The following is a 14,774-nucleotide window of genomic DNA, read 5'->3' on the forward strand; positions in this document are numbered from 1 at the left end:
AACGAGTTTTTTCTGCAAAATTGATTGCAATTGATAATGCAAGACGAAGATTAAACCTGTGGTAGCTACAGCAGCAAATGTCCAACATTGTCCAAATTTCACTCCTTTTCTTTTTTTCAAGTATTCCTCCAAAATTGCAGCGCTTCCATTCCATGCATAAGGTGCAACGCCATCATCATACTTCCCAGAATAATTACCGACCAACATTCCTCCATCGTGCTCATTGTTGTTTATCTGCAGTAATGATCGATGACATGTGTTTGAGATAGCTCATAGCCATAGAACATAATCCCAGATTTTTTTTGTACATGTATATACAGTAACTGTTTTCAGATATGCAGTTAATTTTTATTTGACGGTCGGTACTATGTAAAGAACCACTGTTTACTCCATGTTTACGATGTATGTTACTAGACAGTTATTCATTTAATCATTCAAAACAGAACCACATCATAAATTCATAAAATTATAAAATTCCAAGACTTACAGAATTTATGGGAAATCAAGGGAACAAGAATTCGAACGTACATTTGAAATAATATAATCCAAGGATAAAGATTGCACGGGGAAAATGGACAAACACAACAAAGAACATGTACACGTAGATAATGAGCAACCCGGTCTCAACCTAAAACTGGGAGCATGGAACCGGTGAGTATGTAAGGCAAGTGTCCTCTGTCAAACCTGAATTCTATTTCTGTATTTATCAACTAACTTTAATTACATAATGTAATAAAAACTTAATAAACTAAAGATTCAGTATCCCTAAAGGTGTTTTGTTATTTCACAATACAAAAATGGTTTTCAAAATAGACCAGAGATTTTCGAATATTTAAGAGAAATCTAATAAGAATTCAGCTTGTATGTTTCCTGTTTCAATGCAAATAAATGAACAAGAATTAAGCAAATATGAATAAAATAAATAAAACAGAAACGCTAGAAAGCTATGTTTGTTGTTTATATAGCCTTGTAAATGAAATGTGTTTATCAGACACAAACATTCTTTAGACTGCATTTTTATCCCAAGCATATTGATATTTCTATTATATAAGGCACGTCACGAACAGATACAAATATTGTTAATGGTATATCTTTACAAATATGCACATAAAACTGCATCATGAATATTAGTCATCTCCCAAGATAGTTTGTATGATGACCATATGGGGAACTTCATACTCTCTTTGTGGCTTAAATATGTATTATGTATTATTATTCAAGACTGATACTTCTTCTCTTTGTACATTAATGGTGGCATTTCGTATGATATACTTACCACTCCAGATATAGCTCGAACAACGAGTAATGGATCCCCTCTGGCAGCGTCAGCTAGTTCTGATTTCTCTATCATTGCAAGAGATGCCATTAGACAGACATCGTCAAACTGCAATAAAAGTACATGATTTCTCTTTTCGGGATAACTTTTTATATATTTTGATCACTATAGAAAGACATGAGAGTAAAAGAACGTATTTTTGCACTATGTTATTAGTTACATTTTTGATTGTCTCCGGTTTAGGTTCTAAATTACCGAATGAACATTTATGTGACTTCTGTTTACCACTAATTTGTATCCTGTACCTAGTCGAATTCATTGATTACGTGACGTTAACTTTAATACGTGGTTACGTTGTCAATCGCTTAAAGATCTTGGTCATGTACAGTCCAATAGCAATCTTCTTTTGAATTTCGATCATTGGTGAGCATGATTTTGATGATGGGACATTAAAAACTGGTCCATTTTATATTGTTTTCTGGGAAGTATTTGAATTATGAATGGAACCATAAATGAAAGTGTTAGTATTAAACCTATTCAAATCGTAGCATCATATTTGCATGATACAACTTTCATGATAAAAGATTTTATAATGGGTATAATACTTCAACTTAAAAAGATGGGATTTTATGTTCATATTCGAAAGTGCAAAAATGAAATCAGGTCTTCCTTCTGAATGACCTTATTAAAAGTTCAACTTAAGAATAAGCCGACCTATTCTTTACCTGAGCGAAATTCCATGGTCGTACGCTGAATTTACCGACAGTTCCCATCCATATCCTACCAGTCTCATTCAAAACATACTCCTCCCTTTCATTCTCATCCTCAATGTAAACTATATCAGCTAAAATGAAATAAAATATTGGTCAGTATAAGCTTTGATATTACTTTAATAAAGCATTGATCCTGAATTGAAAGTTGTCAATAAAAGAGGTAAAGGAAACGTCAAAAGAAACTTCACATAAATAATATTGGTAATTTATTGCAAATGTCTTTGTCAGTACCGAATTAACTATACATTGTATCAATCTTTTACTTATCTTTAGTATCCTAATATTAATTGAAGATACTTATACCAAATTTAAAATTTAAATTGGTGGAACAAAGTGTCTATTGGTTTTGGTATCATCATTATACAAAAAACGCAAAATTTACTGTCGGAAAGGAAAGTAAAAACTTGAGTCTGTATTGTCGATCTGAGTTTTAAAGCACTGCAGACTTTTCTATTCGTACTTGAACTACTATGACATAGAATGATATAACAATCAGAACCAAGTTGGATTAATTCTTCTATTCATTACTAATAAAGCTTTATAAAGTGTGATTTGATGGACCTTCAGTGGACATTAATGGAGAATTATTATCTCAACCATTGAATTCTTTTCGCTATATTTCCACGTAACAATCGTTTATCATTTTTCCATTGTAATTAGTACTGGTAGAATCCATAGTTTATCCCCTTAAAAGCGTATAATTCACTCCTTGCTTTTGATATGCACGTAGTGATGACTGTGGAGACAGATATCACCGATCGCCCAGCAATAATTTATCAATAACTTATAATTTACAGAGATTTAGATAAAACGAAAAGAAAAACTAAGTCATGAATGGTTGATTGGACTGCATCAAGGACATTGTGTTGGGTAAAGTTTTTACAACTGGTGACAGGCACGGACGTAGCGCCTGGTATGTCAGGTACGGCTAATGCCGTACCAATAATTTTCGTTGGTACGGCATGCCGTACTTAAAATTCTTGTCAAAATATTATTTTTTAAAATAGGGTATTTTAAAAGTGCCATCAGAACCCTCATAGCAATGCATCATTATTTCCGTAACAATCCAGATCTGGATGCTACGCCTATGGGTTAAGGTAGGCTAAGAGTGATTTGAAATGGTAAAAAATGTTATTCTGAATTAAAGTAACTATCACTTTTAAGGAATGATTTTAGTTTTTATTACGGTAAAAGAAGTTTTGTTAGCTGACAGAATACACATTGTTAAGTCAGCAAAAATGTATATGCATAAATGAAATTGTTTCCGCCTTGGTAATAAAATGTTTCAAAAATGGAGCTTATGTTATCTTTTTTAAATTTATATTTAAGCTTGCCATAAACCTGAATGTTAGTCATTACTAAAGTTTGATGTTTGACACAGAGTAAGTAAATATGGACAAATAACTTACATAGTAAGAATAGCACAAATTTTCATAAACAGTTATAATGGTAAATCAAAGTTCCTAACAATTCATTTAATTGTTTTGTTTTTCTTTCATTAGAGATATCTTATACATTCCAGGACGAAGATTTTATAACAACAGACTGTGCGATACGCTGACACAAGTTATCGTTGTGCATTCTCCCAGACGCTACAGTCCTTGTGTAGGCAAGTTATCAAACTCATTATTATGACTTCACGCCAAACAGCCGTCACTCTATCTCCCATATACTGCATGCGAGGCGGAGCAGCAGTAACTTTAAATTTAAAGTTTTTGATACCACTCTCCTATGGTTCCAATCGACAACCTTCCGTACCCAAGACGAGCAGGCTTCCAGTGAAGGCGGATTAAAGTTACTGAAATTAATTTTTTACCCTCTGTTTCATTATTTTGTTTTGTTTTGCTTTTGTTTTTCTTTCCTTTTTTTGTGGGCAAACAATGTATTTATTACCGACGACGACGATACAATATCATTATACAATGTACATGTCACACCTTCCAAATTTTGCTATCGTACATAAATTTACTTTTGAATAAAGAGGTAAAATAATTTGTTGCTTCCCACAGCGTATATACCATTCCATGTTTTACTGCTTTCCAAATGGTACAACCATATAAGTGACATTTCATGTTAATGTATAATTTCATGTCGGCAAAGGCCGGAACTTCTGCGGAGAAACGATCAAAACTTCAACAATATCAAGTTCTAAAGATGTCGTAAGACCGGAATGATGTGTAAAGCTGCAGGCAATCAATTCTATAATCAGACAAATATGTTTATCTCTGGTGTGCAATGTTTGTAAATAAATTCTCTTTTATTCCTTTAACAGTTAAGATGTTCTTTGATTCAATACATGCCAAAGTATCATTAGTAAAACCAGATCTTCATAGGGTATTGACCCATAGAATAAGAACATATCTCAGAAGATTTACAATGATTTCAAGGATTTTAATTACAACAACTATGTGATAAATATTTGGTAAGCAGATATTGGTGATGTTTCACTCCTCAAACAAAGATAAGACATTTCGGAAAATCAGGGACAAAACAAAACTAAATTAAATGTGTATTTAGGCAAACAAATGGCCTTCAATATTTATTCTTCAGGAAGGATGAAGTTTTGAAGCATTTTGTTTTTGTTGCGTTCATCATTATTTTTACTATACTGATTCTGCTTCATAACCAATCTCCCTAACATACCTCTATGTCAAAGCAATAAATGTCAATATACTCAGTACAAAGCCCTTCACTTTTTACTAAATAGCACACTAGATATAAAAAAAACGCATTAAAACAGTTATCATTGCTTTATGAAAATTGTCGGTCACACCCTAAAAAAACTGATAATGTGCTAGCGGAATAATACGTAGTGATGATACGGATGTGGTTATTAGGTCTGTAGACGATTTCCCGTCATTATTCAACTCAATTTAGTGTACGGTAGGACCGTAAGATGAAGTGTATGGTTTCTTTTTACAGAATATGTGACTCTACGTTATTTACCATATTTTTTTTTAGAGCTTTGTGTATCTGAATTCAAAGTGTTATACTAGAAAATTTGGTATTTCAATGATGTTTTTATTCATAAGATAATTTTTGTTCTAAACAAATATTTAGAATTGTAAAAATTCCGAATGGAATGAAGCCCTGCAGTAAGAAAAGTATAAGCTTGACTTAGAGATCACCGGCAATCAAGGTCAAAATAGGATATACTCTACGCACCATCTTGCGACAGGTCACAGGTTACTTCACTGTGGTGTTTAATTTACCTCCTGTTTTTAACTCGATAATCATATATCGCTCAATTCAACAGTGAGTGTATTGTAAGTTTCTTGTAAGAATCAGTTAAAGTGGGAAAAATCAGAAACATGCATGTCAAAACCCAGCGATCTGACAATATTAGTTCATTCAATGATGCTTTCTCTCTTTTAGAGACCACTGTATCACTGGATTTGCTCAGAAATTTTTCAATCGAATGTTAAAAAAGGAGGTTTTTGACAATCTGCCCTTGAAATGTTCATTTCCAGTGCATTACAATGAAATAATAATTCAATTTAGCAAAATGATACGGAAAATTTTGTCATCCTGGATTCTGATGGTGCAAATAGTCAAATTAAACTTTCAAAATGATGGGTTTTTCCTGCTATGTTCCACACACTGTCTGATTCTTAGAGAGACTGACATTTAGTAACATTTCGCTTCTTTTTTTTCTTCAAGTCTCTTAACTAAAACGTTAGAAAAAATGAATATCATGTCCATTTCTACGTTTTTTTCTTCTGTAAGTAAAAAAGATATCTACAAGAAGGTGGACAAGAAGACAGATTAATATAAGTTCTTTCGAAACTTGTTTATGAATGGTAATTACAATGTAACGTATTTACTTATATGAAGTGCTCATGTTATTATATAATAAATACAGTTTAAACTGGCATATACCATACATATTTTTGAACGTGAAATGAGATTATTTGCTTAAATCTGATGTCATTGCTGAGTGCTTCGGTGCTTTAATCGATCTTTTGTAGTTTTTTTTTTCTGTTGCTGTTTGAAAAAAAAGTACTTTAATGTGTTGTTCAGATATATAAAGATAAGTAGATATAAGCAATTCATCTTCTCTTATCCAATGCAACACAACGAACAGAATTTTTGTTGCTTTACATACGTGACAAAGACATGCACACACCATTCTGAAAGTGCATGATTTATTTTATAATTTATGAAAATACCAAAAGAATGAACTAACTGAAAAACTCGATAAAGAATCGAAAGGCAATAAAAAAATTATGTTATATGAATGTAGATATCATTCAATCATCATTAAGACTTTGGCAAAGCACCTGAACTGTTTATCGATGATGAAGTATAAAGGACAGAAATAATTGTTGGCGATCGATCAATGATGCATTTTAAATTTGCCCACCAAGACACTGCATGTTATGATGGTGCTACATTTTCAATATAAAAAAGGATGGAATACATAGTCTTACTGATCAAAACTGAACTTTGACACAAATTATTTGATACAAAATATTTATAACCAAAACAGTAAGTATTGCTCTCTGTATTCAACTGATAGTAGGTATTGCTTGTAGAAATATAAGGATTCAGAACTGAGACATTGAGTACATAAAGTCCGAACTATCGATTTCTTTAAACTTCGATTATTTCATGGGTATTTTTATTTAAGATTAAACGTTACCTGGGCACCAAGGATTAAAAATGATAAATACGTCATCTGGATGTGTGTATCGGAACTTCTCTTCTTTCTTCTCACTGTTCCTATGGATAGTATCGATGTATACTGTGTATCTTCCTATTACACAATTACTTCCGGTACATATTTTGAGACAGACCTTCCGGTCCTCGACAGATGTTATTTGATATCCCCATTGACCTTGTTGTAAGTCCCTAACGTTGGTGACAGGTATCACAGTATTCTTACTCTGCATAGGTTGTCGACCTGAAGTAAATAAAACAATCGATCTTAGATGATATTAATAATTGCAATCTTTATCGCGCTTTTAAAGATGGTTTAGCCATTTTGAAACACAACTCACATGAAACAAACGTTTTGGCAAAGAGACACATATCATTTCATTGTGCTTTTTTAACAGAAGTAGACAGACACTAATAGGAGTGTTGTTTATTTGATCGCATAGTTTTGGAATTGTGCAATAAAACAAATACAACTGTATGATTATTTGGTGGTGAGTAATTTACAACTGGACAGTCTACTAGTAATGACTTCAAACTGACCCATGAACAATCCATCTAAGTAAGTGACAGCTGTTGATGTCTTTATGGGACCGAAGACACACTATCAATAATGAAAATCTATTCCCTGTAGCTTTCAAAGTACGCTTATATTCCTAATTGTCTATAAGGATATGATTGATAAGGCAGAAAAAAAGTATCATTTAAGGTGGTAACTGTATTATTCACTCAATGAGCGGATGTTTGTAGCATTCTTTCTATTTATCTCATTACGTTGAAGAAGACACATTTCCACAAGAAACATTCCAATTGATTCGGTAATTGCTTACAAAAAAATCGAAAAATGTATTATTGTAGAGTGAAATAATTGTGAATAAGACATCTGGCTGCATCAAATATGTTCAGGTATCAACTTTTGTTTCGATTCATAATTTGTAACAGTTTTAACGTAGTATCCAACTGACATATATCTGTAGCAAACCGTAATACAATGTCAAAGTCCCCCTGACTGAATAAATGATCGGTTGGCTGAAATACTTGCAACAAACCATAGTACAATACCATCGTCTCACTCACCGAATGACTGATCAAATGACTGACATACCTGTTACGAATTGTTGTACGATTCCATCGTCTCTCCCCCAGAATGACTAATCAAACGACTGTCATACTTTTTACGAATCGTAGTACAATATCATCGTCTTCCCACTGAATGACTGATCTAATGACTGACATACCTGTTACGAATTGTAGTACAATATCATAGTCTCCCCACTGAATGAGAGATGTAATGACTGACATACCTGTTACGAATTGTAGTACAATATCATAGTCTCCCCACTGAATGACAGATCTAATGACTGACATACCTGTTACGAATCGTACTTCAATATCATAGTCTCCCCACTGAATGACAGATGTAATGACTGACATACCTGTTACGAATTGTAGTACAATATCATAGTCTCCCCACTGAATGACAGATCTAATGACTGACATACCTGTTACGAATCGTACTACAATATCATAGTCTCCCCACTGAATGACAGATCAAATACAGTGTAACATACCTGTTACGAATCGTACTTCAATATCATAGTCTCCCCACTGAATGACAGATCAAATACAGTGTAACATACCTGTTACGAATCGTACTTCAATATCGTAGTCTACCCACTGAATGACTGATCAAATAACGTACCTGTTACGAATCGTACTACAATATCAGAGTTTCCTCAACTAAATGACAGATCAAATGACATACCTGTAACAAATCGTAATACAATGTCATCGTCTCTCTCACTGAACGACCGATCGAACGTTATAACTATGTCAAAAGATTGTCCACGTCTGAGAATAAGGTTGGGAATTTCGTACAGGCTGGTTCTGTGAGCTTGTCGGTTCAACGTACGTTGTAGTTCCACTGACTTTGGTTTCAACTGGACTTCTGTAAGATTTCAAAATAACAAAACTTCTTTATTATTTAAGAATATGGATTAAGCAATCATTTAAAGAAATGGGGAATGTATGCTTTAGAGCATGTTTTTTAAGAGGTTGTTTGACCATATAATTTTATTCTGGACACGTTGAATTCGACTTTTTGTACGTAAATGATTGAGAAAATCAAATGTTTTAACTGTTAACCGGGAAATTTTAAAACCCTTATGCACAAACCGTAATAAAATGGCAAAAAAATTAAAATATTGACGAATCCTAAATGCAGATTGCCAATTTAGACCTAGATGAAAATAGTACCAACTTAAAAACTTTAGTCATGCAATTCAAGTTAATTGGAACATTCATTTAAACACCAATTCTAGATTACGTATCTTGGTCATAATAAACACGCGATACTGTGACATGAGATATCCGATGAAAAATAATTTTACTTGAAAAATTAGCTTCATATGTTTTGCCTCTGCGAAGTAAATAATTAGTATTGATAATCTTTTTTATCGTCATGACGGGTGAATAATTTTACAGATCATCTAATACGTTTTCATTAGTTCATTTCATATAATCTTTTGTACATTACATTATACGCCGTTAGATTTGATTATTTTCCACTTAAGATCTTTTCATACTTTTGGGCATTACCTACTCTATTCAAGTAAAATTAACAGACATACAGATAAATCGACAAATAAAATATACAGATAAAAATAGAGTCCTTTGGTTGGCAACCCGACTAGTCATCATTGAACAGGTTTCCCTCGCAGTTATAAAGGAAGATATTCCATGTCATGCATAGTGAAGGTAATTAAGTACCACTCTGTGTAAGAATCAGGCAATGGGTGGCACATCATATTTCTCAATTTGGTCTGTTTTACCACAAATATATTCAATTCATCTGGAAAAAAAACTGAAAAGCTATTTAAATTTATCCTGAAGCATATGTGACGTAGATATTTTTTGACTGCTGATATAAGGAAAAAGTGCGAGAAAATTTTCCCGCCAATTTTTCAATAATGCATTTCAGGTAAATTTGACCGATCATTAGCTTAAAAAGGCAAATTTTACAAACACTTCGATGGTTATTTCTGGAGGTTATCGGGTATAAATACTTGGTTAATGCAATAAAATCTCTGTGTTTTTTCCTTCATGTGCCACACCTTATACACATTTTGCCTGATTCTTAGACGGAGAAGTACTTAATAAATCCCATGATTCTCGACAGAATGAAAAAGCAAACAAAATTTAACCTTCAAACAAAGCCGTGTTGAATTTTATAACAACCATGTATGTTTGCATTGGCAATTTTGACCACGAAGGAGAATTAGCTAAATAACTCAGAACTGCATGACATTGAAGTGATTTGTTATGTTTATTAACTGGCTAACATGTTATTGCCAATAGACAAAGGTTCTTTAAATACCGAACAAGCAAGTTTTCTGGATGTCAACACCTTGCAAATTTGAATAAATAATGATAATCAGTATTAGCACAATAACATATGGTGATTCTCTATAAAATCTGGCACCAAGTTAAAAGCAAGTACACGAATTAACCACTGTATGATTTATCCTGTATTTCTGATATGTTTACAAATACAAGGCTCTTCATTATTAAGAACACATTTCAATGAACAGGGTTAACTACCATATCCGTGTTGTTTTTGTTGGTATTTAACTTCTAATATTAGGAACAATGAAGTGTTTTTATTGTGATTAAAATAGGCCAAGAAATCTTATGCTAAATATATATTAGACCTAACACTAGTATCTCAAATCTTTAAGTTAAGTACCAGTGTTCAGACATTGAATCCAGAAAAAGCCTTTTATTGTGTTTAAAGAGTAATTTATTTGACACAGTGTGTCATTCATGGCAATAACGTTGACATAAGACATAACATGTAATGGATAACCTATAGTCTCTAATTAATTAAGCAATAAATCGCAGGAAATTTTATTTGACGTCTGGTCTCTTGGATAGGACTCTGTGTCGAATGCAAATAATCTTTCCATTAGCTGGAAATAACCTACGAGAAAAGGAAATGGACGACGTGTTTTGTACATTTGCGCTTCTGACAGCCTCTTCAAGGAGGCTTTGATAAAATATGGCCAACGCGATCTATTCTACGCTGAGTGATACGTAGAAAATCATGAAGCGGTTATATGCATGCGGAGAAGATTGCTATTCTACAACAAATTATAGTTCATATCAGCGTTATCTATGGTGATTTATTAAACATAAAATGACGACTCTTGTCGAAAAAGTACCTTCAATACAGATATGCACTGAAAACATGCACCTCTCTCTCTCTCTCTCTCTCTCTCTCTCAAATTTCAATATTTGTTTGCCTCTTGTTTCTAGGGACATACTGACAGCATTTTAAATTGCTGATTGCAGCAAAACAACAATTAAACGATGTTAATAAACAAACGTTTGAAACCATAAAATATCATATTAATTTATTCATTTGTAAGTAAGAAATTCATATACTTAATATTTAGATTGATTTAATACATTTTCGAAAATTTGCTGCAATACAATTTCCCTTAATGCATCTATTAAAAATTAAAACCAGTTTCTAGGTATGTTTTAAATTACATCAATACTTTCATGATCCGTCAATATAAAGCCCAATATTGATGCTGAAATCTCCTTACAAATCTGCCACGCTTCATTAACTTTAATCTCGTTGTCTGATAATTCTCTCCTATTCCCATGCTATCTAACCATTCATCACTGATGGAACAATTACAGATTCTAATTCCGTCAACAAAGAACAGGTACCAAGACAAGCTACCTACCCAGTAAGGCTAATTGCTCTTAATAAAATAGCCGCAGTAGGTAGAATCTGACAAATGAAGTCTACTTAGAAATATTTGTGTTTACACAAACCCACCGAAATACATCATTATAGGGATTACTGATATTTTCTTCCCCCAAAAAGGACAGATTTAAAGTAGATCATTTTAGAAAAAGCAAAACCTTTTCGTCTTTTCTAAACCGCGTTTATGCTCACAAATGCGATTTTATTTTTTTACTGGATACAAATGATATACGGCACTATACATATTTTAAACTCTCGACAAAAAAGTAATGTTATGATGCAATAGACAAAATGTTAATGTACTCACAGTATATCAACATAAACAGCCACTGATCTTCATGACGTCATGCGCCATTTTTTCACACCCATTTAACTGCCGAAAAACTATTTTTCATTTGTCGAAAATACAATTGTATACAACTGATTACATCTGTTCTGAATGTTATATGAATGTTAAATATATCATTTTTTATGTTAAAGATACGATTAGTCAACAATTACAGTAAAATCAATTAATATAATAAAGTACTACTGTATTGGCCCTCTGGTGGGTGTCGCAGCATATGATTGACTCTTAGATTTCATTTTTGCTAAAAGGAGAAAGCGTCAGAGAATAATTACCTCTGTTGTAACTATGATAACTTTGCTTTTAATACTATTAAATTGATAGAGATTTATTTTCTATGAAAGTCGACATGCGAAATTAGAAGGTTTCAACACAAACAGCCTTTCTATTATGATATTTAATTGCGCCTGTGCCCATGGAAAATTGCCGACCAATTAATGTTTGGCGTTAAATATAGAAAACGAAGTGTATTTCAGAACAAACATTTAGACAAAGAACTCAGAGCAAAACTTCAAATAAAAACGAAAATGTCAGATGCACTTTATGCAAAAACAATAGACCGAGAAATATAAGAACAAAACTAAGCAAATATTAACCTATTAAGCACCAGAGCAAAATTGACCATCATTCTGACGAACGCATTTCAATTTATAAATGACGTATGCTTATCCCTTGTTTGGCCATTACCCTGTTGATAGACATTTCCATCTTATCAGAGCAAGTAAACAGATCTAATTCAATAGCATGTACAAAAACAAATATACATGTATTTATTCTATTTATATCGAAAGGATAAATCATTAGGATACTATTTAAACCGGAAGTGAACAAACGAAGAGATCGTCATTTGGCTAGTAATTTTTAAAGTGTTTTCTTATGAGTAGATAGTGTGTTCTCGCTGAACAGTGATTTTTTCATGATCACAATCCCATATATGTTAAATTGAAGACCAACAAGATAAAGTTGAGGCACAATAAAGTCTGCAAAATTATCTTTTATGTCGAAGAAATTAAAAATTGTATTAATTTTCGAGTTGTAAAGACTCTTAAATTATGTTTCATTATTCATATGCTAGAAAAGTTCTACTGTCCCAACTTTTTTCTCCTTCGTTATCGAAGCACAACAAAAAGATTGAAATCAACTTCACATCTTCATCTTAACTTCCGTATGCCACCAACAAGACATTGGCAACTCATTGGAAAGCAATTACTGTTGTAGTACTATTATTCGTAGGGTACCAATTTTCATGGTTATTGTGGGTAGACCATACTACAAAATTTGGTTTCCAACGGACAGGAGATTACCATTGATGTGTATCCTGAAAATGTTAAAACCACGGATTCAAGAATCTTCAAACTTTCGTTTCTTCCGTATTCCACAAAAAATTGTAACCTCAAACTAATATACTTTCACAGTATATTGTTGATATTGGAACCCAAGTTCATTACTTGTTCTGACTCGGATGCTTTGACAATTTCAAATGATATCTTTCTCCTTCCTTGAGTTTGTTTTTGTACTGAATTGTTTGCAGAATAACAAAGCTTTTCAACAATTTAACACTTAATCTAATGGTTATAATTTTCAGAACTAATAAAATATACATCTCAGTTGCTGATTTTTTGTAGGGTCAAAGAATAAGCAGAACATTATCTTTTTAAAGAAGCAAAGTTGTTTGCTTTCTTTGCGTCTGTGAAAATCAGAATTGTGTCTACGTGAAAATAAATTACCATGCAAGGTTCACATTGATAGATTTGAATAGTATACATGTCAAAACGATTTCCTAAAACACGGTATCATACAAACTTTTAAAAAGGATAATATATCCTTAACGAAAAAAAAGAAAACCAATGATTGAACAATTTTGAATATGAAAACAAAAGAATGAAAACAAACTCATAAAGAGTAACAGGAAACAAATATACAGTAAGTCAGCAAACAGAGAATCGTATATCAGGAAAACGGTAGTATGGGCTAGTTACAGCGTAGGTTGTGTTTCTTTTTTATGATTTTTGAAATATTTATGTCGACGCTTATGACGACAAAACACGACCTTTTTACAGATAAACAACTGGTAGTCCAATTCCCTGCGATTAGTGTGCTTCTTCTATGGTTTAAATTTCACCCATTTCATGTTCATCGCCTGAATATAGCTGAAACATTGCTGCTCGGGCGTTAAACCCCAACAATCAATCAATCAATCTACGCTTTAAAAAAAATAAGATGTTTAAAGTAACATGTTATTACTTGTAGTATATGACACCTCAGACGACAATACATAGTCTGGATAGACCGACAAGTTCATGATGGTGATCGGGATTTTCGTTTTGATTTATAAAATTCTTGAGACATTATTTAGAAAAAAAAAACAAAATGTGTGTGTTGCTATGTCAAGCTCTTGAATAATGTAATAACTGATATATAAAAATTCAACGGGCACAACATTAATACAAAGTAAATGGAAATATATGATGATTGTCATAGCGCTTTATTGTGTTGTCGATCTTAAGAGAAGAACATGCGACATGTATAAGTTACATATAATAGACATCAATTTGTTTGAAATTTACCCTAACACCTTGTAACAGATACTAAATATTGGAGTAACGGTGCTGACATAATTGTGTATAATAATAAGGTACTTGTTTAAGCCCTTTTTTTTCAGAACTACGTTATGGAGATATAGTTATAATGTATTTCATATAGCTTTAACAGGTTTACAATTAGTCGGTCGGTTATTCCCTTGATATGAGACAGAAAAAGCTTTGATAATAATATTATATTACCTTAATAACAAATAAAATATGTTTACTGCTTCCTTTTAATAAACGTTAACCTTGAAGGAAAACTAGTAAATGCAATTAAAAGATAAGCTTTGGTAATATATTGCTATTCATGCCACTTTAAATATCCACTTTCGTTTCGCTCTTTGCATAAAAACTGAACGAA

General features: G+C 32.5%; 1 protein-coding gene across 3 annotated transcripts in view; it reads right to left on the minus strand.

The window, feature by feature from the left end:
- LOC148616127 (protein-glutamine gamma-glutamyltransferase K-like) overlaps positions 1-14,774 on the minus strand; it is a 32,985-nt gene that overhangs the window by 4,825 nt on the left and 13,386 nt on the right. For all 3 annotated transcript variants that reach the window (XM_088582837.1, XM_088582836.1, XM_088582838.1), the window contains 5 exons: positions 8,471-8,653; positions 6,692-6,952; positions 2,002-2,120; positions 1,277-1,384; positions 57-234 (listed from right to left, as the gene is read on the minus strand). In XM_088582837.1, coding sequence (XP_088438963.1) covers positions 57-234; positions 1,277-1,384; positions 2,002-2,120; positions 6,692-6,952; positions 8,471-8,653 — 849 coding nt within the window. The remainder of the gene's footprint in view (positions 1-56; positions 235-1,276; positions 1,385-2,001; positions 2,121-6,691; positions 6,953-8,470; positions 8,654-14,774) is intronic.

Source organism: Perna viridis, chromosome 5 (genome assembly GCF_037379345.1).
Source record: "Perna viridis isolate PV_CMFRI_1.1 ecotype Kerala chromosome 5, ASM3737934v1, whole genome shotgun sequence".
Classification (NCBI taxonomy): Eukaryota; Metazoa; Mollusca; class Bivalvia; order Mytilida; family Mytilidae; genus Perna; species Perna viridis.